Source organism: Venturia canescens, chromosome 8, assembly GCF_019457755.1.
Source record: "Venturia canescens isolate UGA chromosome 8, ASM1945775v1, whole genome shotgun sequence".
Classification (NCBI taxonomy): Eukaryota; Metazoa; Arthropoda; class Insecta; order Hymenoptera; family Ichneumonidae; genus Venturia; species Venturia canescens.
Window position 1 is genome coordinate 17786983 of NC_057428.1, and position 25032 is coordinate 17812014.

Consider the following 25032-nt stretch of genomic DNA (forward strand, 5'->3'; position numbering starts at 1 on the left):
TGTCGTTCGGGCAGTAGAGAAAAAACGAAGGAACGATTCTATTCGAATTTTTAATTTTTCGAGAGCTCAAGAATCGTGACGATTTTATGGGATCGAAGTGAAACGATCGACGAATATTCCGAGTCGACTAATTTTTTCGAAATTAATCCAAGTCGCGAAACGTCCGGAGCCTGCGTAATTAAAACACCCTCCATACGATCGCGAGCCCAAGTTCAGTTTTCGCCCCTCGTGCATTCTCCAGGCTCGCGGGAAATTTAATAAAAGCCGACCGCGAGGTCTCGCCGTCCCACGGACGTTTCGCACGTTTTATATTACGATGGAGAATGACACGAGGAACGAAAGTTGGCAGACGATAGTTCGGGAGACTCCAAAAAAAGAATCGCCAATTTTCTCCTCATTTTTCCACCCACTGTCCCTGCCAGAATCATCGTTTGAACCATTTTCCCACCGACTTCGTTCGGCCTCTTATCATGGGATTGTTAAATATTTATAGTTTTCCTGGAACTTACCTCGCAACCAAGTTGAGATTTTCCCCTTCCTCGGTCCTCCTCTTCAGCAGCCACAAATCACACGTGACAGTTTCAACTCTACGTTTTTTTCTCGTCAAGTTAAGATATTTGGAATACCAAACTGGCTTTTATCGTTCGACAATATAAAACGAGTGAGAACTCTTAGCACCGAAGATCATTCATTTTCTGTCAAAATAGCTCTCTTGATCGGTCAGACTAATGTAACGGTCGAAAAGAACGTTTAAAACAATTAGTATGCGCGCGTGGTTGTCACACCATTTCTATGTGTCTTATGCCTTCGTAACACACACACACACGTGTAAGCGTATATACGTGTATAAATATGGATACACGTGTAGCCAAAAGGAGCAAGGCAAAAGAGAAAAGTAACCAACTCCTGGCGACTAGTAGTCGAAGGCGTGCACGGCCAGACTGAGACTTCTCTTTTGCTACATTCAAGTCGCTGTCACCAGAGAACACTGACTCTATATACATATAGAAATACGTGTATTGAATATACAGGCAGTCCGGATATTCGCGGTGGCTACTTGGAGGGCGCGTAGATCCCTCGATTTCGATAAAGAAAATTCTTCATTATATTTTTCTGTGATATTTCAGGTTGCTCGGATATTTGGTGGATTTTTGGAAGAGCTCATCCGACATGGGGATTCGAAGAGGCGTGGCTCCGTGCGCTCTCGAAGCAGCGTCCGGATCGGTTTCTACTGATTCATCGCTCCTGGACATGGATGATTCTACAGTTTTATTCTCCACGAAGATTCAAGGGACACTTTATACATTTACGAACAGGAACTTCATCGTAAGCTCTCCGACTCGCTCGCTCGTGGTGGCGCAGTCTCGTTATCCTCGCCCGGCCTCGTAATCGCACTTCGTGAGGCACACACGCGACCGCCCATGGCTCAAAAGGCGATGGCGCCCTATCAACGCGTAAACTAGCCTCCCCCCTGCACCCCCGAGCCCCCTGCTGCTCCTCTTTCATATTCCCGTTGGCACTTCTTATGTGCGTGCCATCTTAGCCCATTGAAACTTCATCCCTCGCTCTCCGGTATCGCACTCTCCCTGAGGTTTCTCGACTCAGGACACATGTGGGCCGAGAATAGTTGCGGGAAAGTGCATTTCCATGCAGTCTTCAGGGAGCGCATAAATATGCGAACCCTCGTTCGATAAAATGTCAAGTTTTTTCGTACCAAATCTTTTTCAACATTATTTATTTGGATGATTAACAATTCGTCGTGGTTTTACGGTATTCGAATTCTCACGCAGTGGAAACGATCTTTTTTATCGTGGATTTTGTTCCTTGGGACCAGCGATGGACCCGGGGATTTAGAGAGCAACGTTTTTCTCATAAATCAAATTACAATAAAGTTCGTAACACTGATAAATATCCCATGGCAGTCTTTAAGGCCTGTGTCATTAAAGTTTTAATGGAATTAGTGATTTTTATCAATCATCGTGCAATTGAATCGAGTCATTTCTGCCATTTTACGTTCAATCGTTATTTTTAAGTCGGGAATAATATTACCTCCGTCAAAGTTTTGAGACAAAATATCCCGAATTTTCCAGCAGTCAAACAAAGCGGTTTTTGCGATCTTGCCATACAAATTATTATAACGCGTGCGTTCTTCGTCGGCATGTTGTACCAATCGCAGTTGTAAAATGCGGTGTGAACGTTCAAGCTCTGGAGCAAGAAAAAAAGATTTGATTTTCAAGCTACTTTGGCAAGCCGCGAGATTATTGTCGATTTTTCATTACCTCTGTAATTAAACTCTCTCCGACGGTACAGTGAGAATAGAGGACAAGCAGAACTAGAGACACGAATAATACGAATGTTCCCAATTCAGCGTTCTGCCCTTTTGCGAAGTTCTGTAATGAGCCCGCAATTTTTTCGCACTTGTTTCATAGTGAAAGGGCCCACTTTTGATTGTCAAAAAAATCGAGAAAGAGGCGAATCATAATATCGAGAAGAATTTCTAACCGAATCTGAATACTTATGAAAGTTCAATCAAATTAAGCACGAGCCCGAAAAATCATTGAGACAATACGATAAACTTTTTCCAGCGATTCAACGATACTTTTTCGGTATTATGCGACGCTGTTCGATTAAAATTTCACTCTCGTGTGCACGGATAAATTTTTATTCTATAAAATGTCGTTATTATTCATTTCGAAAAACTGACCGACAAGCACTGGTAACCGACGATACAAACGAGGGAAGTTGCCCCGATCAAATGTCCCAGCAGAGTTTCACTAAAAGCCTGCTGAACGGTAGTCCCCATTCTGAAATTGAATATAGAACGAAAAAAGTGTGCGTTGAAAAAAAAATAAATCTAATTTGCATACATTTTTGCGTTTTTCACATATTTTTTTTTTGTTTTCCAGGGTTCCCACCACCACACGAGACGTGACTGTGATTGGGATCGATTTCAACCACGGTGTAGGCTTTACGTTCTGATCGTTCAACGACGAAACTCACCTCAATAGTCGATTGTGGTCCTTGACAATGTCTCGAAGTTGCTCATCACAAAAATCGGAGTCACTTCTTATTTTTGATATGCGCTCTGCCAAACTGGCCATTTGGCCACAAACGTGGAAAACGAGCGTGACCATGAGACAGTCGGCAGCACTTTGGCCACAGCCACTAATCAAGAGGAATGGCAATTGTGACAAATAAGTGTACAAGTAAGTTTGATCGTCTTCAATTTTGTAGAAAATGTGAAATCTGTAAGGTAGTTCGTACGCGACGCTCGCATTGTCGGAAAGCACAGTGGCCAAATCTGTAGAAAAAAATCGTGTGCTAAGACCGAGGAAAAGTTTATACGTCAAAAAATTGCTCAGGTCGTTCGTTTTATATCGAAATACTTATAAATTTTAAAAAACTCGTGCTATTTAGTTTTTAAGGAATGGACTAACCTTCGGGAGGTTTGGCTGTGAGGGGTTTGACGAAATAAGACGAAGCAGTGAGGACGACGAAAGCGGAGAGGAGTTTGACAAACAGTTTCGATTTTTTATTGTACCCGATGAAAGCATCGCTCTCTTCGGTCGTTTTGTATTTACGAGAATCGTAATCTCTGAGAACCTCGTCGATCACTTTTCCAAGGGACTTGTTGTAACGTTTCAACATCGCTATGCGAATGAATATCTGTGAGAGGGCCATATTTTCCGTGAGATTTTCAATCACCCCTCCCAGATCGTTGATGACAAGCCACAAATCCAAATATTCCATCGACATGAGATAACAAACGTAGGCAAATTCTATTCCGAAACAAATCCGACTCGGATTCTTCGGCCAAACACCAAGGAACGTCAGAAGCCATCGGTTCCAGGACAGAACCTTCGCTGCATCGTCGAATTCTTTTTGATCCTGTACCACTCGTGTCATAAAATCGTTATTTTTTTTGTTTTTTTTTTTCCCCCCAATTTCTTACAACTCTATCCGCTTCTTTCTCGGTTCGGTTTATTCGAAATACAAATTTTCCACCAAGCACTTTAAATTCCATTAATTAAATGAGTTTGAGAACAAAATTCCAATATTTTTAATCCCAAAAAAATTGCATCGTCCCCACGATTTACGTAAATTTTGCCTCTTTAAAAAAAAAAACAGAAATAAATACAAATTTTCCAAAAGAAAAATCAAATTGAAAAATAAGCAACGATTTTTCGACTCTCACCCGGACAGCTACTGTCGACATCTTCGTAAGCTATTTCCACGTCGCCCACTCTCCGTTTCCCGACCGATAGATTGTTCGAGTTTCAATAAAAAAACGTTTCTCCTTTTCGAGTGGGAGCGTTGGTTTTCTGCAGAAAAAGTGCGCCTCCCCCATCGAGCAGGCTATGCGTCTATAATTTATGTGTTTTATATAGCTCGAGGGGTAATTCATGGGCAAGCGCTGTGATTCTTCGTCGCGTACATTATTTCCTTGGCGTCCGCAGAAAAAAAATGGAGCCGTGATATTATGCTCGTAATAATTGATGAAAGTGAAGCTATTACTCTGAGGGATGGAGAAACAAAAGCACGATTTCATCGGGACTTTTGATCGGAGTATAAGTTCGCTGGTTCGTGTACCTTTATCGTCTGCAATTAATTATCAATGAATACTGACTACTCGATCCATCATTGGGGAGAATGAAATCAGCACGCGTACCTTCTAGCCCCTGTAAATACAGCACATTCTATCAATGATTAAATACAATTTACTGTTATCACGAACTTTTCACATCTTCATCGAAGCCTGCGAGGAAAAACTTTACTTTTTTTAAACTCTCGTCCGAAAGCACCAGTTTGAAGAGCCACGTCATCCCTTGACGAAACTCTGACTGAATAATTCCTCCTTCTGCTCCCTTTCAATAAACTTTTCTTTGGTTTTCCATCGACAACTCTGTGTAGGGAAGTTGAAATAGCGGTTCGTACTGGTGCGAGGACGATTGAAACGTTATTCCACTCCCTGTGTGCAGTGAACAAGTGCTCCAATATATTGATTCATTACCAGCACGGTGTGCAGTACATTGTCAAAAAACATGAAAAAAATCAGTGGTGATATTTTGGTTCGAGAGTACTCGGTTTTACAGTGGTTTACGCTCACGAAAACTACGACGATATTTTGATCTTCACTGAACAAAGCTGTGAAATTCAAAAGAGTGATTTTTTGTGCACGTGGAACAGAAACGTCGACAGGGCCGAAAGAATTTTCTCAAATTTTCTCACTTTCGTCCTCTACAATTTTCCATGTCCGATGACGGCAGTGAAACTGTTTATGTCGCTTCATTACGCACGCCTCGTTCAGGCTCGCTCGGCTGCAAATCCGAAAATCGAACTACTTTTATTCTTTTTTTTAATTTCTCATTGATACCGAAAATTTCTTGCTTTTCCAGGTGATCAATGGGCCTAAAATCAGTGCCGTTCTCACGTGGAACCAGCTAAAGCGACGAGCATTTCAATGGTGCTACTCTCGACCAACGGAATCGCTTCTTCGGCGATGACTTTTGGTAACTGCGATGCTGCAGTTTTGCCGAAACGCCTGTAAAGCGAGCCAGAAAGATTGATGTGCAGTCGAGAGAAGGAAGGGAAAAGAGCGAAGTAACTGATTCGCGTCTCTCGATACGAGTGATCGTTCGAAAATCGGAAAATTTTCAAAACCCCTGGATCGCTGAACCTCGAGAAGGAAGCTGCTCAATCATATTTTTCTGGGATTTCGTGACGATCAAATATTTACTGCATTTTTGTAAGAGCTCATCGGACGTGCGTTTCCTGAGCAGCAACCGATCAGCTTTTACTGATTAATCGATCCTCACACTCATTAAGCTCCTGGAGCTTAATGATTCCACAGTTTTTCTCCCCCAAAAAATTTGTCCATTCGATCTCTCATGAGCTGGCCAGATCCAAGGGACCTTTATCCATTTACAAACACGAACTTTATCGTAAGCTCTCCGACTTGCTCGCTCATGGTGGCGCAGTCTCCTTATCCTCGCTCGGCCTCGTAATCGCGCTTCGTGGGGCACACACGCGACCGTCCAAGGCTCAAAAGGCGATGGCACCCTATCAACGCGTAAACTAGCCTCCCTCCCTGCACCCCCGAGCCTCCTGCTGCTCCTCTTTCACATTCCCGTTGGCGCTTCTTAAATGCGTGTCATCTTAGCCCGTTGAAACTTCAGCTCTCCGGTATCACACCCTCCGTGAGGTTTCTCGACTCAGGACACAATAGGGCCGAGAATAGTTCCGGGAAAGTGCATTTCCATGGAGTCTTTAGGGAACGCATAAGTATACGAACCCTCGTTCGATAAAATGTCAAGTTTTTTCGTGAAAATTTTTTTCAATATTGTTTATTTCGATAATTAACAATTCGAGACCGTTTCAGAACGTACAAATTCCCACTTGCTCAAAACGATCATTGATTTCGTAGATTTTTTTTTTGGATTTTTAGTGCGATTCACGAACTCGAACAGCAACATTTACAATTTTTCAATCACATCACAACAAAGTTCTCAACACGGATAAATATCCCATGGCAGTTTTCAAAACCTGAGTCAATAGAGTTTCAATAAAGTTAGTGATTTTCAGTCGTCGTGCATTGGCATCGAGTCATTTCTGATATTTCACGTTCAATCCTTAAATTTAGGTTTAAAATAATGTTACCTCGGTCAAAGTACTGAGACAAAAGATCCCAAATTTTCCGGCTGTCAAACAAAGTGGTTTTTGCGATCTTGCCATGCAAATGATTAGAACGCGCGCCTTTTTCGTCGGCATTTTGTACCAGGCGCAGTCGTAAAATGCGTTGCAAACGTTCAAGCTCTACAGCGAGAAAAAAGCAATCATTTTTGAGCCACTGTAGCAAATTACTCGACAATTGTCAGATCTTTATTACCTCTGTAATTAAACTCTCTCCGACCGTACAGTGAGCGTAGAGAACGAGGAGAACGAGAAACGCGAATGTTACGAATGTTCCCAATTCAGCGGTTTGGCCTTTTGCAAAGTTCTGTAATAATTATTTCGTGGAGAGAGTCGAGAAATAGAGAGAATCTTGAATAAAATAATTACGAAAATACAAACCGGAAAATTAACATTTCAAAAGAGTAAGAATTGTGGGCGAGGAATTTTTTCTAGAAATAGAAATTTGGTCATTTGGGATTCGAAAAAATGTCAATATTCCTCCGCATTTAAAAATTCAGTGTAATAAATTCTGAGTTTTAAGACTTTTTTAAATTATCGAGTGCTTTTGGAACTCAAATAAAGTTTCTAGTTACGTGGGGATTGAGAGTCCTCAAAAGTTATAAAAAACGAACCGTCAAACATTGGTAACCCAAAATACAAACGAGAGAAGTAGCGCCGATCAAGTGTCCCAGCAGAGTTTCACTGAAAGCTTCTTGAACGATGGTCCCCATTCTGGAATGGAATATCACGAAAAATATTGTAAATTATGAAAAAAAAACAAAAGTATAAATTTGAATTTTTTCTTGCGTTTTTCGAATCATCCTTTGTTAAAAAAATAAAATTATTTCCGTCTCGACGACCCAGTTGTAGGGTTTGTGTTCGGAAGGATTAATGATCAGACTCACTGCAACAATCGATTGTGATCTTTGATAATGTCCCGCAGTTCCTCCTCACAAAGATCGGGGTCACTATTTATTTTCGAAATGCGCATTGCCAAAATGGACATTTGGCCACAGACGTGAAAAACGAGCGTGACCATGAGACAGTCGGCAGCACTTTGGCCAAAGCCACTAACGAAAACGAAAGGTAATTGGGACAAGTAAGTGTACAAGTAAGTTTGGTCGTCTTCAATTTTGTAAAAAACGTGAAATCTGTACGGCAATTCGTACGTAGCACTCGCATTGTCCGGAACAACAGTGGGCGAATCTGCAGAAAAAAAATTGTGTCGATTGAACGAGGAAAAGTTTCTACTTGAAAAAATCGCGTCGTTCAATCGTTTGATATCGAAATTCTTATACATTTTGAAAAGCTCGTGTGGCGACGTGTGATTTAGTTTTTAAGGAATGGAATAAAAACTGATGTGATCGACTGACCTTCGGGAGGTTCGGCTGTGAGGGGTTTGACGTAATAAGACGAAGCAGTGAGAACGACGAAAGCGGAAAGAAGCTTGACGAACAGTTTCGATTTTTTATTGTATTTCATGAAAGCATCGCTCTCTTCGATCGTTTTGTATTTGCGTGCATCAAAATCGCTGAAAACTTGTTCGATCACCGTTCCAAGGGGCTTGTTGTAACGCTTCAACATTGCCATGCGAATCAATATCTGAGAGAATGCCATATTTTCCGTGAGATTTTCAATCACGTGTTCAAGATCGCTGATAAAAAGGCACAAATCCAAGTACTCCATCAACATGTGATAAAAGAAGTAGCCAAAATTTATTCCGAAGCGAATCTGACTCGGGCTCCTCGGCCAAATACCAAGGAACGTTAGAAGCCATCGGTTCCAGGACAGAACCTTCGCGGCGTCGTCGAATTCTTTCTGATCCTGCACCAGGGGCATCACAAAATGATTATTTTCAGACTCGCTATCCACGAGACTCAATTTCACCTTTATAATCAAACTCTCCAATTTCATTTCGATGAACTTGAAAGAAAAAACTCTCGCGCAGCATTTCCAATTCGATTGATCGATGTAAAAATAATTGAATAAGAGAAAAATACAAAATTTCAACATCCCTAGTCCCGAAATAACACTTCTTGAGTTCACTTCCTCAGTAATGTTTATTAGAAACTGCATCGCGACGAATAAATTTTTAAAACCGAAAATAAATTCTATTTTTTCAAATTAAAAAAGCAAAAAAAACAGCGAAATTGAAATGCAAGTAACGATTCTGCGACTCTCACCCGGACAGCAACCGTCGACATGTCGAAAGGTATTTTCGCGTTGCGCACTCCGTTTCCTGGCCGATGGATTGTTCGAGTTTCAATGAAAAAGGTTTCCCCGTTTTCTTAGGGGAGTGCTGGCTCTCTATAGAAAAATCGTCCCCCTGTTCGCCAGGTGCGCGTATGATTAATGCGTTTTATATTGCTCGAGGGGTAATTTGTGGGCAAGCGCTACGATTCTTTGTCGTGCATCGCATTTCCTTGGCGTCCGCAGAGAGAAAATAGACTCGTGATAATATGCTCGCGATAATTTATGCAACTGCAGCTATTATTCTAAGGGACAGAAAGACAAAGGCACAATTTTGTTTGGACTTTTGATTGGAATACGAGTTTGCTGGTTGATGTACCTTTATAGTTGCCTGGAATTAATTATCGGTAAATACTGACTGCTCGATCCATCATTGGAGAGAATGAAAGTTGCACGAAGCTCGCTACGAGGGGCAGGAAAGTTCAGTGCATACTTTTTAGCCCCTCTAAATACAGCACATTCTGTCAATGATTAAATACAATTTACTGTCAGCACGAACTTTTCACATCTTCATCGAAGCCTGGGAGGAAAAAAACTTTAGTTTTTTTAAACTCTCGTCCGAAAGTACCAATTTGAAAAGCCACATCATCCGTTGACGAAACTCTGACTCAATAATTTCTCCTCCTGCGGTGTTTCAATAAGAATTTCTTTGTTTTCCGAACGACAACTCTGTAGGGATGTTAAATTAGCGGTTCGTACTGGTGCGAGGACGATCGAACTCCCATTTTCCTGTGTACGGTGAGAAAATGTTCCGATATATTGATGCGTTACTATTTTTGCAAGACTGTGTCAAACGTAACGTGAATATTCAGTGTGTCACGGTGTAGATACAAAAATCCTAGGGGGAGTCGACTCGGTGCCAAAACAGTGCGAAACATTTGATGCAGGAAAAGCTGTTTAGAAATAAAATCTGTGGATTTCAATTAAATTCGATAATTTTTAGAATGAAAAAATTATTTTTGAAAACATTGAACAAAAAGCTTCCAATACTATAACAAACTTTCTTCTTAGTTCAATTATTTGTTTGTTTTCTCTCTTAAAGAGACATGGAAAAGCTTATAACCGATCACAGTACGTTAAAACATTATATAAATATTTGTTTTCAAGTCAGTAAGAAGTACACGTAGCATTAAAAGACAGGAACAAAAGTAGTCGGTTGGATGAAATAAAATTACGCGTGGCTCGATTTTCTATCGATCAGTCGTGGCTCGGAGAGTTGGCAAAAATTGTATTCAACCGTGTCGTCTTTCTCTTCTTGAGCCTCGTCGTTTATCAGAGAAAATTTACCCGAAGGGGCTTTCAGCTCTTCTTGTCCTCCTGTGATTGAAAAAACTCGTCAATCTTTCAAGTAACCATGAGAAAACGACACGAAAAAATTGGGGCGAATAAACTCACTGAGAATTTGGAACTTGTACATCTGCTTCTTGGCACACCAGGACAGAGTCCTCGCGATTATGTAGGCCGACAATTCGGGCGTGTATTCGCTCCCCATTCTCAAAACCTGCGAATAAAAAGAATTACCAATCAAATGTTATTCTTCGAACTAAGAACCGGACACAGCTGACTCGAAGATCAGCTGTACTGTTTTTCGTTAAAAATCAATAAAACCGATTTCGTATTGATTCACTAATGAATTACCGCGACTCCGTCAAAACAGCTGGAGATTAAAAATCGATAAAAACCATCGTGTTGTAACGTATTTTTCTGTCTCTTACGGAGTTATGGATAGGGACAGGATTTTGTGGAAAGTTTCCAAGGTTTACCCTTGAATTGGTACGGAATAGATGTGATTTACGTTAAAAAAAAAGTTAAATGCGTAAAAATGTTGTTTTTGAATTGAATGAGCTCTTGGAATGAGGCCTAATAAAATAAGAAAACTAAAAAAAATTTACTTTGAAAGCAACGACGTCACCGATTTCTGTTGCGGCTTCGAGGCTCGGATATTCTTCCGGTTTCACATTGTCATATTTGCCCCTTGAGTCATCATTTCCCTTCGAATTCTCGTTGTCGTTGGGCATTTCAGAGCTGTTAGTGTGCTTTGGTTTGTTCGGAGCAAAGGTTAGCGGGGAAGAGCAGTTTTTTAAGTCAAGAAGACTCGAAAGCTTCGCGAGTTTTGAATTTTTGAGGGATGGTAAAACAGAACCGTTCGGGTTGATTTTATTGTAGGTCGCCACACCAGTTGGCTCGTCCTCAGCTTTCTGGGAGTTATTGTCCAAATTGTCGAATCGAATGTGCGTGCTGGTGGTGGGCAGAATGCACATGCCGACCACCTTCGGCTTGTTGAACTTTGGCTCCTTGTTTTCATTTTCGCTTCGATCCAAGCTTTCGTTGAGCGTTTTTTCTCCTTGTTTCGATGACTTTTTGCGACGAATCCTTTTACGCTTGTGGGAAGGTGCAAGATCAAAATTTACGGTGTTGGAATTCGTTTCCATTACACTGGAATCCGTAACAATACTGTCATCTTTCTGCTTGAAATCAGAGCCGCTTTCTATCTCCGTAACATTCATCATGCTGTGGTACATTGTTACATCCGATTTGCGGGTATCTAAACAATTATTTGAAAGTGGAATTCATTCTTTAGTGTTTCAGTTTTTCAATAAAACTCTTGAAGAAACTGACTTTTTACCATTTGAAAATCCATTTTCTTTGTGTTTTTTTCGTACTTGGTACGAAGCAGCATCGTCCATTGATGTGTCTTTTACATAACCATTTTCCATGTCCGATGATGGCAGTGACATCGATGATGCAGCTTCATTACTCATCCCAGATCCAGGTTCGACACTGAAAATCAGAAAATAAAATTCCTTGATTCATTGAACCTTCAATAATTCTAATTTTCATTTTCTCGTCCTTCGATTTGTGATGCCAGCCAAAAGGTAAGAATATTAGGTAGTAACGAAGTCTCAAATGAGATTTTTCTAAATTTTCAGTCTACAGTGTCTTATTTTTTTTTTTTTATTAGATATTCAACATTTTCTGTCAACATGAAAATGTGTTACCATGCATGAAATTCTTTGTTTTCAAATCATGGAATGAAGAATTTTTTTTTTCTATGTATACAATCTTAGAATAAGTTGTGGGCTTCAGATGTTCTATGATCATTGGCATAACAATCTGTAAAAAATGTTAGTTCTTACGTTGAGAGATACAAAATTGACTTCATTTGTCAATTGACTTTCAGGAAAAGTTTGTCAATGAAGCTTCGACTAATTATGAAATTTAAAATCGGTTTCAAGATTTTGAACTCATTAATAGAATGTTTGATGAAACAAAACAAATCTTTTGCTAATAAAATACTCAAATGACATGGCGCATGGCCATTGTTTTCCAGTTGAATTACTGAAAATATGTACGAAAGTTAATAATCAATGTTCATACACAATAATTTCATTTTCATTGAGCACGCGAACGTCCTCAGCCGGTGGTAAATATTCATTGCCGTTCAAGAGAAGATGAAACGGTTCGTTGATACCGAAAATCTCTCTGATGTGTCGTTTCAGGTGACTAATGAACCAAACATTAGTACTGTTTACGTAAACCCAGCTGAAACGACGGGCATCTTGATGGTATTTTGATAAATCAACTTTAACGCGATAATTCGAGCGGTTTGTCATTTTCTTGGTGTAACTAGATACGCTAGACACAAAGGATAAAAAGAAATTATTTTTTGTAAGTATGAGGTTATGTTCGATGCGAACCGGGTACTTTTCCCGGCAAACTGGGAGCGGTGCGTCGTCATATAGGTAAGTCAGGTGGTGGTAGAGTTGGTAGAGTGGTGGTAGAGTTGGTAGAGTGGTGGTGGTTGTTGTTTCTTCTTCTTGTTTGAGGTCTTTTGTAACTGGTACCTGAAATCGCCACAAGTGACGCTAGGGGACTTTTTCCACGTAGCGAATAATGCGGGACCATCTTACGTGCAAATTTTAATCTAAGGACACAAACACAACAACGGATTTTAGTATTCGTGAATACACAGTTATAGAATAATTGCATATATAATCGCGAACACACATTTATATGCAGTCGCTTCACCGTAAGCGTCAGCTAGGCGCTATTTTTTTTTATTGCAAAAATGTGTTTAACGACTATAAATAATTCAAGAATGCGTTGAGGTAGTGGATATTCCGTGTGTTAATCGTAACCTTCTTAACGATCAAAAAGAAACTAAAATTTTCGCGTGTTACGCAGGCATAAGCGCGCCCACGTACCGATTTTTTTTATTATTATTCCACATAGTTATAAGAGGTAGTAAATTTTCTCTCCAGGTTTCATGGACGGTGAGTGAAAGAAAGAGAGAGGAAAGAAAGAGCCTGAAAATGAGAGTGATAGAAAGGGAGAAGAAAAAGGCGCATGTGATTTGTGCCTGAGTGGGTGTCCCTTTTTTTTCATCACCAATACCGTCCAAGAGACGCGAGAGTGGAGAGCACTAAAGTTGAGTTACGAAATGGCTCTTGACAGTCGTCAATTATCGTATCAGTGGTTGTGACCACCAAATTTTATTTTTCGTTCCCGTAGCAATTAAAGCATAACTAGGATCAATGCTTTAACTATCGGTTCAATCTTCATTTTAGTCTACAATTTTTCAACGAGATTCTCAGAAAAAATAAAAGCTTCATAATCCCGTGAGGTGTATAACACGAGAGATTGTTCTCGCAGCCTCGGTGACCAGTGAAAGTTTTATAGTACTCCGCAAAGTGTTTCAATTCGAGTCATTTTACACCCTGTAAATTTTTTTACATAATTGTTGTCAGTTGACCTTCAATTTAAACTTTAAATCTTGTGTAACGTTACTCTCGAACCGTTCTTTCATGGGAGTATCTTAAAAGTGCGAAAAAAAATTCCGGTTAATCGCTAAATATCGGACTATACGGATGAACGTGCCTATTTCTTCCTGTATAATTTAAATGTGATTGAAGAAAGACGAAATAAAAATTAGGTGCTTGTTTCCTGGCACCAAAGCACATAAAGCATCAAAATCGAAATGCTCCTGAAGCAGGTGTCAACCATCAGTTTTCGTGAATGGTGTCAAATTTGATTTTTTGAATTGTTCGGAAAGAATATCCTGGAAAAGAAGGAGTTGATGAATTTTGTGCCAAATTCGAAAAGTTTGTGATAAAAATATCTAAACAGCAAAATATCTATAGCAATTGCTGCAAAGTTGGAGGAGACAAAAATCACCGAAATCGTTGAGTTACGACGTATCATGAATGTAAGTTTCCACAATTTCGTATTTTCATTTAAAAATGAATTGTTGTTCGTGAATTCGAGTAAATACAGAGTTCGTAAATTGTAGCTTGTTATGAGAGAATTGGGGAGAACTGCAACAAAAAAAGCAGTATCAAGCTCGCTTGAGGCTGAGAAAAAAGGGAGAAAGTCGGGGGTAAAAAAGTAGCCACTGTCGGAGTTACTCTTGTCTTGGACGTAGAGAAACGAGAGAATAACTATTTTGAGAATGCCCCGCTCCACATTATTCTTTGGCGCATAAGCCAAAATATCCTCTCACATGAGCTTGAACGATTAGCGCTATTACGCAATCGATGCACCTGCCGCATTGGCAGAAACCAACGTTTTTTGAAGGAACTTCCGGAAAAATGACAGAAGCTCAATGTAAATAAAATATTTTGTACCAGCCTTTGATGATTTGAGAGTGAAAAAATTTTTTTTTTGCCTCTGCAGAAGTAACTCTTGCTTCGTAACGACCAGAATGTCAACCAAATAAGCCTAACAATAAGTTTACCATGGCATTTTTACTGATATATACAAAAGACTATCAAACATTGGGCATTGTGAATAGTTGAGAAAATTTGAGAACCAATAGGCAATAAAAGTCATTTTTTATGCAGCTCTGTGGTAAATGTGGGAGCTCCCAAAGAATATTGAACTCTGAAGTGAAATGACAATAATTTTCCATTCATTCTTTAAATGTAGGGGTTTCCATTACACGAGTCCTCTAGAGATGTTCCTTCTTTACACATGTTACTACACTTCAAATATTTATTCGACTTGTTTCAATATGTGTTTTGCCAATTCTTTTGGAACTGTTTAGCACTCAATAATATGACATTCAATTCTATTGCATTAAAAGATAAAGAAAGCCACAGAGAAGTTTGAAATATTATTTTATCAATGTACAATCATGACATGTGGTTTTTCTTGTTTTATTTTAACATTACACTATCATTGAGTTTGGCTATTCGATATGTAAACCTAAAATCTGCAGCGATATAAAATATTGCATCGAAAGAAAGCTTCAACAAAAATAACAGATTGTTACTTTCGCTGCTTTGTGTTTCAATCAGCTAAAAAATGTTTAAGCATTTACCTCAATGCTACAAGTTTCAATCAATTGCTTGTTTGTTGTAGGTGGTCCACGTGGCAGGGAGGTGGTGTCGCGAGGGTGGCTGAATCGGCTACGTATACTTGACATGATCGAGAGTGTATCGAGACGAGCGCTGAGTGGCTCCAGTGGGAGCTACCACGTTCGTGGAGCCGAGCTGGCGCGCGATCGGAGATTGAAATCGCTATCAGCGACAGTTGTATTTCTTGATGACACTCAGCACACGTTCCAATTGGATGTGAGTAAACATCTTAATCAATAGTGAAACGTATTTCCTTTGTGGGAGCTTTCACGAGTAGACAAAAGATGAAAATTAGATAAAAGTGTATTTTTTACACGAATGTTTTTCTAGTTTTCAGTGGGTACAGTTAATAAAGAATAAATAAGTCTATCGATTTTGTTACATGGAATAGCAACAAGCCGTTTAAAAATATAACGTTAATAATATCATCATTATTGGTTTCAGAAAAGAGCAAAAGGCCAAGTTTTATTGGACCTCGTCTTCCAACATCTGGAGCTTATAGAAAAGGATTATTTTGGGTTGCAATATGCTGAAAACGGTAGTACAACATCTACGTGTCCAAATCCAGATGTCATGGTATGCTGAAAATCTTTTAATAGAACAGAAAATACGTATGAGCTACTGTTGGGACGAGTAATTTGTGAAATTTCTGGATCGTGAATAATGTTTTACTTTTCTATGCAGCGCTGGTTGGACCCTGCGAAACCTGTTAAGAAACAAATAAGAAGTAAGGGTAAAGATCATATTTCAGTTACTAAATAAAAGAACGGTGTAAACTGCATAAAATTTTCATTCAATGTTAGAATGACAATTGGAATAAATTCATTCTTACTGAAACTCCAATCACTCAAGCCTTTCATTTTTTCAAGGTGGTCAATTTTTCTTTCGCGTTAAATTTTACGTTTCGGATCCGAGCAAACTGCAAGAGGAATACACGAGGTATCAATTCTATCTTCAAATACGAAGGGACATATTGCAAGGACGGCTTCAACTGCCACCGAGCACAGCTTGTCTTATAGCCAGCTACACGGTTCAGTGTAAGAGACTTGTCAATTTTTTCTTCAAATGAAAAATGAGGATTGTTACAAAATATTACTTTTTCTCATTCATTTTCGCGCATACACCTTCATTCTATAATGTCAATTAAACTGGAAATTTACAGCGGAATTGGGGGATTATCATCCGGAGGAACATGGACCAGGATATCTCTCAAGGCTGCAGCTTATTCCCGGTCAAACGGAAGAAATGGAGAAAAAGATATCGGAACTTCACAAACTGCACAAGTAAAAAAATTCAATTACGTCATCTGTAGAGCAATAAATACGCAAAACACAATGATCAGCAGACTTCCAATCACACTGCATGAAAATGAAATTTTCAAATACTTTTTAGGTACATTTCTCGACTGTTATTTCATTTTTATCTTTGTTCGCAGAGGTCAGTTGCCTGCGGATGCTGAATACAATTTTCTGGACCATGCGAAACGGCTCGAGATGTACGGCGTTGAGTTACATAAGGCAAGGGTATGCACGTTTTTGCTGTTGTCAATCGTAATTTCATCAGATTTGTTTTAAATCCTTTCACCTGTCGTTAAAAAAAAGCTATCTGTTGAGCATGATGGATATTTGTACGTTGGTACCAAAACCTCAAGTGGAAATATAAATTACGAAGAATTCTAATGAACAATACAACCTCGATAGATTAGTTGTTCCTCATAATTATTCGTTGTTTCTATCATTGAAGATTGAGACGTTGAAATAAACGAATAAATGTCATTTTTCAGGATTCCACAAATAAGGAAATTCAGTTGGGAGTCACGTCCATTGGTCTCGTAGTATTCCAAAACAACATTCGTATCAACGTATTCTCGTGGTCAAAAATCGTCAAAATATCCTTTAAACGGAAGCAGTTCTTTATTCAACTCCGACGTGAACAGGTGAGCTGAGAATTGCATAGTTTTTCTGTTACAAAATGCCAGTTCTAAAAACTGCTTTACAGTGCATTGAAGTTTAATTGCAAAAAAATAAATTGTCGGTGCATTGTTTTATAACATTTGTTGAGAAAATTTTTGTTTTTCTGTCCACAGTCCGAAAACTACGACACTCTTCTTGGTTTCAACATGCAGACTTATCGCAGCTCAAAAAATTTGTGGAAAGCTTGCGTGGAGCATCACACATTTTTCAGGCTACACAGTCCGAAAATGCGTCCACGACGTTTCCCCCTGACGCTCAGTAGTCGTTTTACGTACAGCGGGAGGACTGAATTTCAGACCGTTGAGGACGGGAAGCATCGAGCTCGAGTGGAAAGAACTTTCATCAGGTAAAGCATTTGACCTAAGAAAACTGAGAGGGAATCAAACAATATTTCACTTCGTTTCCTAGTTTTTTTTTTTTATTTTCATTTCGGCTGGCGCCATAGTCCATTTTTTTACGAGGCATTCTTCGAATAATGTAGTTCGTCTTTCGGCAGATCGCCGAGCAAACGTCTCGTGCACGGTGTTAATCAAGGTCCGGTGGTCGAAGAAAAGGGAAAACTTTCGATGCCACCTGGACGACCGCCACGGCCCTATGACAACAAAGTACAATCATTGGGATCGCGGGAGCCGCGACAAGCCTGGGGAGAAGGAAACCCGAGTGACGAGTCAGTATAAAAATTACGAAAAATTCCTTATTTTCCAACTTCAAAGAAACGAATGATCCACAAAATATGAACTCGAATAATTGGAACTCCACGAACTTGCTTCCCTTCAACTCAACATTTTCCTCTAGTTCTCAAATCTCAAATCACAATAAATGTCCAAATTTATCTTTCGGAATTTGGAACGAGACGAATTTGTAACAAATTTATTTCCTCGGTGGATAATCCTCCGAGCCATTCAGGAAATCGCTTAATCAGCTATAAATCTCCTTTATCTTAATCTCTGTATGTTTCATGTTGTTCGTTCCCTCATGCACGCTCACCTTCATCCCGCAAAACAAACAAAAAACGATCAAAAAATGTCTATGACGAATGCGATACGCACGAAACTGGCTCGACAACACAGTGAGGGTGGTTTTGTGTCCCTCAGAGACGAGATAACAGGATCGCACACACAAGTGGGGGGCGGCGGTGCTTTCTCACCTGTCCTCGGATCTCGTATACTCAGCTACGTCGACGACGATACCACCACTGAGAGGAACAATTACGAAATTCCGGACTACAGCGAACCAACGAGCTCGCCTGCACCGCAGGTAATATTTCCACTTTCGCTTTTCGGTGGATTTAAAAAAAAAAAATATTCTCATTCGTCTTAATAATTCATTCTTGGAACACTATTATTAAAGATCGTCTCATACGGGAAGGGCAGGTTGATTCTGACAATTCGAACATGACTTAATTTCCATGGCCGTGACTCTCGAGTCCGATCGTTTTCTATTTTGAATCGAAACTGTTTTCTTATTGTTTGTTTTGGCCGGAATTCTCTGAGGCTTTTTTCATGATTATTGAGTCAGTCATTTGTTCATTTTGATTAAAAAGTTTAGCGAATATATTCGAATTTTTTTATTTTTCATCACGTTGAAATACTTTCGTCCTTTGTAAGATCAACTAACTTCAGTTTCGATCGACCGTCAAACGATTCGTGATTTTTTGATTTTTTATCACTTACCAAAAGTGCGCCGGTAAGAATTAATAGTTTTTGTTAAATATTTGGCAAACTGACCACGAATTATTAATTGCGAGGATTGTGTGTCCGATTAATGGGATTTTGAAGTAGCTTGTAGCAGTTTATTTGTGTACTAATAGCCACTGTTATTTATTCATGAAAATCGAGCCGATATTTCACTTTTTTAACCGCGACAAATTCGAATGAAGTAAGCTGTCGAGCGACTCGTGATTTACGTGATCAAACATGAATAGTTATGAACGAGTGATCGTTTTTTTTTTTAATTAAAACTGACAGCTGACTTCGGATAATCGAAAAACCAAAGAAAAAAAATGTTGTTTTCGTCGGTCCTCAATTAAAAATTGTGAAATCGCGAATGTTTTTTTGAGTTATGTCGCTGCAGGCGGAGGTTTTGAAACAATGAAAACTGCAATTAGATGACAATATACCCGAGACCAAGTTCCAGTAACGATAATAATAAAAAAAATGGTAATTGCATATTCCTGTCTGTCGTAATTACGTTATGAAAACAGGTGTGTTACCTTCCGGAAATTTTCGTATTTATATCGTAAGAACCAAGTGTGAAAAAAGGAAAATAAAAAATAAAAAAAACGTACAAACATGCGCTTCTTGAATTGATACGTGTGTCTTGCACATGTAAACGCATCGATAATATCAGTGCTGCTAAGAAAACATAGAGAAACGGTAGTCTGCGTGTGTGTCACTGCTTTGAGGACTGAGAAACGAATGACGCTTACTCATTGCGAATACAATGAATCCAATTTCCATAATGGAGTAACGCGACGAGCGGTAATTATTCCGTGGGCGTAACGGACGCTCGACAAACGGCGAGAAGACGTTGAGGTCTCCGAGCGTCCGTTCGGACAACTCCTCCGCGTCCCGTTCCACTTTTTTTCAATCCATCGGAGTGTTTAGTTCTGTACGATCGAAAATATCAACGAAAATACTGCGTCGCGTATTAGCAGCCGTAGAAGATCGCGAAAAGCTATCGTCTCGTTTCAACGAAACGCGGAAAAATCAGTGTGTGAACAAATAATAATAATGACAATGTTTAACAGATACCTGAGGACGGTTTTGTGACGATACGATTAACGCCGGACGAACAAGGCCGCTTTGGATTCAACGTGAAAGGGGGACAGGACCTTGTTATGCCCATCTTGGTTTCTCGCGTAGCTCCAAACACACCAGCCGATCGTTGCTATCCCAAGTTAAACGAAGGCGATCAGGTGAGAACAAAACGCTTTGATTTTTTCATTGTTCCTTATAAACTCATCTCGATGTCGAATAGTAAGAGAATTTTTGTTCTTTGGTCACATTGTTTTTGAGTCGCGAGCATTATTTTCCTACTTTCTCCGACACGACGACGTCGATTTTTGGTCAATGGGAGAAAGTCTATGAAAGACAAATGGGGCTTTTGTAACTGTTCCGGTTACACAGTAAAATAATCGACACTCGAAGATCCTCGTTTTCGTTATACACAATCGAAATTGTAATTTTTTATTTTGTAGCACAATCTTCCTCCGTTGTGGATAGATATAAGCTTCATTCTATTATTGAAATCATTGAAATCATTGAAATTTTCTTTTTAGGTCGTTTACATCAATGGGATCGACGTCAATGGGATGCGTCACGAGCACGTTGTCGATCTGATAAGACAATCGCGAGACACAGGCGACGGTGAGCTCACTCTGACCGTCAGACCCAACGCACTGGCTGGCACCGACGAAACCTCCGAAGAGGAGCCTCCCTACAGGTATTTCGTAAAGCCATTTAAATTACCTTCGAATCTCACGAAATGTGTTTTTAATCGAGAATATCAATGCAGGTACGTCCCGGACGCACCTCACGCGGCCGTAGGCTCCGATGCTCTGGCACAATCGATGCTCCTGCTTGCGGATGGTCTCGCAAGCGGAGCTCTGATCGCACAGTACGAGCAACTTTATCGGAAGAATCCCGAATTGACTTCTCTCGAGTCGAAAAAATCCGAGAATCAGAACAAAAATCGGTATCGCGACATTTCACCTTGTAAGCAACTGCAACTAATTTTCATAAATTTTCATCAATTTCTTGAAAATAATAGGCACAGAAAGCTATAAATTTGTAGATATTAAAATTCTTTCAATTCTGTATGCACAGTCATGAAACAAATGACAATGTTTTTTTTTTCGTTCACTACAGATGACGTCACACGAGTCATTCTCATGGGCTGTTCGAACGGAGACTACATAAACGCGAATTACGTAAATATGGAGATACCAGGCTCAGGAATAATCAATCGTTATATAGCGACGCAAGGTCCACTTTCGTCGACCGTTGCTGATTTCTGGCAAATGGTACTCGAGGCTGGAAGTACATTGGTCGTCATGCTTACGACCCTCGTTGAACGTGGGCGTACAAAGTGTCATCAGTACTGGCCAGCCCTCAACGAAACTCTCACCCTTCGGAACCTCACACTAACTTCCACGTCGGAAAAGATTGAAGATACATTCGTGTTCCGTGAATTTATACTTCGCGATATAAACGTTAGTTTTCTTTTGAAGAATTGAAAATAAAATTTCTTTTCGATTTTTCAGTTCTTCACATCAAATTATTATTCGAGTTGTTTTGTATTCATAAGCGACTTTGTGTGATGTTTTCAGACCGCCGAAGAAAGGGACATAACACACATGCAATATTGCGGCTGGCCGGATCATGGGGTACCCAGCGATTGGCGACAATTCACAACGTTTACAGAACGCGTAAGAGCCGCTCGGACTGGTATAGTCGAACCCGCTGTAGTTCATTGTTCAGCTGGGATTGGACGAACCGGTGTACTCGTTCTGATGGAGACTGCTCTTTGTCTTATCGAGGCTAATCAACCGGTGTATCCATTGGATATTGTACGATCGATGAGGGATCAACGAGCGATGATGATACAGAATGCTGTGAGCTATTTTCACGATCGATATTTAATAAGTGTTCTAGGAAATATAAAGTCTTGGCAAAAGAACGAAGAAAGCAATTTATAGATAGAACAAATTTGTTCGATTCGTCGTTTCTGATTCTATCGTGCCGAATGTTTCGATTCGAATGATGAATCGCATCGTTTTATTTGTTTACAAATTCATCAAAACATCAATGACTCAAATTTATTGAATGAATATTGTTTTCATACTCTTCGCAGAGTCAGTACAAGTTCGTGTGCGACGCAGTCCACAAGGCGTACACCGAAGGAATCGCGAAGCCGCTTCTCGAGTTCAGCAGGTGAGAGGCACCGCATCGCCTTGATTGAATGATGGAGTAAAAGGAAAAAAGAGTACAGTTGAGAGCAGCAGAAGCAAATGTAAAATCACGTAAATATTTTACGTGTTCCGGGTGAGAAGAGAAAACGATGAATCGTAGGTTCAAATGATCAGGGCATCGTCCGTTTTTATACCCCGCTAAATTCATATAGATTATGACAAAAGATAGCGAGAAATATATATATATCTATTATATATGTAAATATAGTTTAGGAAACGGACGTCGTCCGTGAGATTACAGTCCCAACGTGTAGTTTTTTATAATCTCGACAATAACACGTTTGTTATTCGATTAAATAATAACATTAAATATTCAAATATTTAGGCGAATAGAAGACTAATTACCATGAGTATATATTCCAATCTTCCAACGTAACGATCAATATTTGGAAGGAGGTAAGAGGAGGAGAGATCTTAACGATTTTATTGAGCGCGATTAGAGCGGAAACTACTATTACGAGAGCAAAAGAAGACCGCCGGATACCGGAAAAAGCGGCATAGTTCTCCATTGCAAAATCATAATCTGCTCATCCGAGATATTTCGTCATCGACGCTCAGTCTCCAGAAAAATCGTACGAATTATTTAATATGTGAATTTGAGGACCACGTGGAAATAGGAAAAGATGAAAAGTAAAAAAAACATTACGTCAAGTGCCAACGCTAAGTAAGGAAGCTAAGAAGCGTGAATAAACGATAGAATTTTATTTTACTTGCAATTCTGGACCGTACATGATCGAAGGATGTCATTTAATTAGGCATCATGATAGTGAAATGAGATTTCCATTCGTTCGACATTTTTTATCCGTGCTACTTTATTTTACACAATAACACTCAATCATTATTCGCTCTTGGCATATAACGACAAATGTGTGATGATTAAAAAAATTCGTTGGGGAATTTTTTCGACCGGAGCAATATTCGACGAAGCAAGTTTTCGTTTTAAAGTCAATTGAAAGTGAAAATAAACAAGTGTTTTTGACAGATCCTTAAAACGTCAATATCGCGATGATATAGAGCGCGTAACTGCTCAATTTCATTTGTTGTGTCAAACAAAATCGAAGCAAGGTCTAAAGAGTCGATACGCGTATAACATAAAGTAAAAAAAAAATAAAATTTTGTCATTAACTAAAAACAAAATGTTGAATTTTTAATGACGTCAAATGAAAATTCAAAAAAATCTAATTTTACTGTGAAGAAAAAGGGTTTATGTTCAGTCGTTGTAGGCTCCTGCGAACCCTTGAAAAAACGTTTACGTACACTGTCAAAAGTATCGTTATACTTTGGCGTTAGAGATTTGTCGTGTGAAACTTGTTTAGTGAGTGCTGGTTGTGTATTCGTGATTGTGTCCTGTCCGAAATTTTGTATATATTTGAATAATTATATTAACCAGCGTAAATAGAAATCGTAAATCGATTCTCATTAAAAGGAAATAAATAAAAAAAAAAGAAAGGAAAAGCAAGAAAATAAGGAGAAACGCTGAAACCAGCGGATCTCTAACGCAACGCTACGGAAACTCAAAAGCAGCTGACAAAATTCTGGCAGTTTATAAACACGGTGTATATTTTTCTACCATTATTTATAAGCCCGAAAAAAAACCTCTTATTTATGTGTCCCTTCCAGACGAAAAGTAGAGCGATAAAGAAACAAAAACGAAATAATGAAATAGCAATTGTAAATAATTATTACGAAAAAGAATATTAATAATAATCATCATACTTTTAATAATTCGCGGCTCGAGAAACATCAAAGAATCATCACGTATTCTTTCTCGTTATATCGCCGTCTTCCGAATATCCATCCAGCCGGTAGAGTGAATAAATCAGTGGTTCCTTAGGAAACGAACGAAGAAAATGAAAACAAAGTTACGTAATGTAATAGCGTTAGCGAGAACGATTAACGATAATTTAACAAAGACGAGATAATGTCGATTGCCATAATAGTTGAGACGAGTCTTGATTGGTGATAGAGATTACAGGAAGAAACAACTAAAAGAGAGAGAGAGAGAGTGAAAGAGAGTCCGGCAGCTGTATCTAGTCTCGTTATTCATTTGTACTTTTCAACTGTCCAATAAATAAAACGATGATTTTATATTAAAATATTTCTATACGTTTTCATACACGAAGAAAAAAATGAAAATTGTATTTCATCGGCACTTTCTTCATAATAGAATAAGATTTGTTGACAGTTGGTGAAATCGTTTTAAATCTACCGACAAATGAGTTATCTGAGAAATTTGTAAAAACATTGACCTTTTTAGCATTCCGAAACTATCGAAATTTCTCCAACGTTCGAATACCCTTAGCTTATTTTTGCCACATTCCTATGAGCGTGATTAAACACCATAGGAAGTCGGCAGTCTTTCAACCGGTGCTGCTTCCTCGCGCATCATTTATAACATGTAATAAATTCAATCACGTAACTAGTGATTAATTTCGTGATTGAATTTAGCTTAATTGGTTGTGTCGTAGATTCCCAGTCGTACCGTACACAACTTCGTTGCTACGAAATACGTAAGTGAGGATAAGCGAGACATTTGGAGTCAAAACTGAAATATATTGCGAGCTACATTAGAAAACGTAAATTTACATACTTTCATCGACCGTGGGACCGAGATTTTCCGTGTAGAAAAAGTTGAAAAAAATGTTAGTTTCAGCAAACACGCCCAAACCTCGTTATTCAGAAATTATTGTTATTTGAAAATAAGAAAACAAAAATTGAACGCAAACGAGAAATTCTCAAGTTCGAACGAACTTTTGGACTTTTGAAAATCTTGAGACGCCTCCTGATTTATGTTTTTATCTATTAAACA

At 39.2% G+C, this 25032-nt stretch overlaps 4 protein-coding genes and 1 long non-coding RNA gene across 13 annotated transcripts; 2 read left to right on the forward strand and 3 right to left on the reverse strand.

Annotated features, from left to right (window-relative positions):
* Window positions 1–1140: 1140 nt before the first annotated feature.
* Window positions 1141–7415, forward strand: LOC122414283 (uncharacterized). Its single transcript, XR_006261729.1, has 3 exons — window positions 1141–1326; window positions 2907–3206; window positions 5397–7415. It is a non-coding gene; the product is annotated as an uncharacterized lncRNA (long non-coding RNA).
* Window positions 1769–4321, reverse strand: LOC122414281 (odorant receptor 85b-like). The gene is made up of 7 exons (XM_043425398.1): window positions 4196–4321; window positions 3438–3888; window positions 3001–3301; window positions 2705–2804; window positions 2280–2390; window positions 2050–2205; window positions 1769–1932 (listed from the first exon to the last, which is right to left on the reverse strand). The coding sequence occupies exons 1-7, from the start codon at window positions 4214–4216 to the stop codon at window positions 1882–1884; spliced, it is 1191 nt and encodes a 396-aa protein (XP_043281333.1). The 5' UTR covers window positions 4217–4321; the 3' UTR covers window positions 1769–1881.
* On the reverse strand, window positions 6326–9718 carry LOC122414280 (odorant receptor 85b-like). Its single transcript, XM_043425397.1, has 7 exons — window positions 8856–9718; window positions 8046–8496; window positions 7578–7878; window positions 7305–7404; window positions 6887–6997; window positions 6658–6813; window positions 6326–6543 (listed from the first exon to the last, which is right to left on the reverse strand). Exons 1-7 carry the CDS (start codon window positions 8874–8876, stop codon window positions 6493–6495), a joined length of 1191 nt encoding a protein of 396 aa, XP_043281332.1. The 5' UTR covers window positions 8877–9718; the 3' UTR covers window positions 6326–6492.
* A 140-nt stretch (window positions 9719–9858) lies between these two features.
* On the reverse strand, window positions 9859–12676 carry LOC122414279 (uncharacterized). Of its 2 annotated transcripts, none has more exons than XM_043425395.1 (5): window positions 12621–12676; window positions 11549–11703; window positions 10815–11467; window positions 10318–10423; window positions 9859–10239 (listed from the first exon to the last, which is right to left on the reverse strand). In XM_043425395.1, the coding sequence occupies exons 1-5, from the start codon at window positions 12659–12661 to the stop codon at window positions 10094–10096; spliced, it is 1101 nt and encodes a 366-aa protein (XP_043281330.1). In that variant the 5' UTR covers window positions 12662–12676; the 3' UTR covers window positions 9859–10093. The 2 variants fall into 2 exon arrangements, with proteins under 2 accessions (XP_043281330.1, XP_043281329.1); XM_043425394.1 differs by having other exon boundaries at window positions 12301–12653.
* A 236-nt stretch (window positions 12677–12912) lies between these two features.
* Window positions 12913–24319, forward strand: Ptpmeg (protein tyrosine phosphatase Meg). 8 transcript variants are annotated; one of them, XM_043425386.1, is made up of 18 exons: window positions 12913–14128; window positions 14213–14526; window positions 15283–15494; window positions 15723–15854; window positions 15963–16011; window positions 16148–16315; window positions 16441–16561; window positions 16714–16801; window positions 17062–17214; window positions 17365–17597; window positions 17733–17918; window positions 18322–18508; window positions 20001–20168; window positions 20532–20695; window positions 20768–20967; window positions 21121–21464; window positions 21582–21866; window positions 22106–24319. In XM_043425386.1, the coding sequence occupies exons 2-18, from the start codon at window positions 14457–14459 to the stop codon at window positions 22187–22189; spliced, it is 2844 nt and encodes a 947-aa protein (XP_043281321.1). In that variant the 5' UTR covers window positions 12913–14128; window positions 14213–14456; the 3' UTR covers window positions 22190–24319. The 8 variants fall into 8 exon arrangements, with proteins under 8 accessions (XP_043281321.1, XP_043281326.1, XP_043281323.1 ...); XM_043425391.1 differs by having other exon boundaries at window positions 18346–18508; XM_043425388.1 differs by having other exon boundaries at window positions 16714–16795.
* The last annotated feature ends 713 nt before the right edge of the window (window positions 24320–25032 follow it).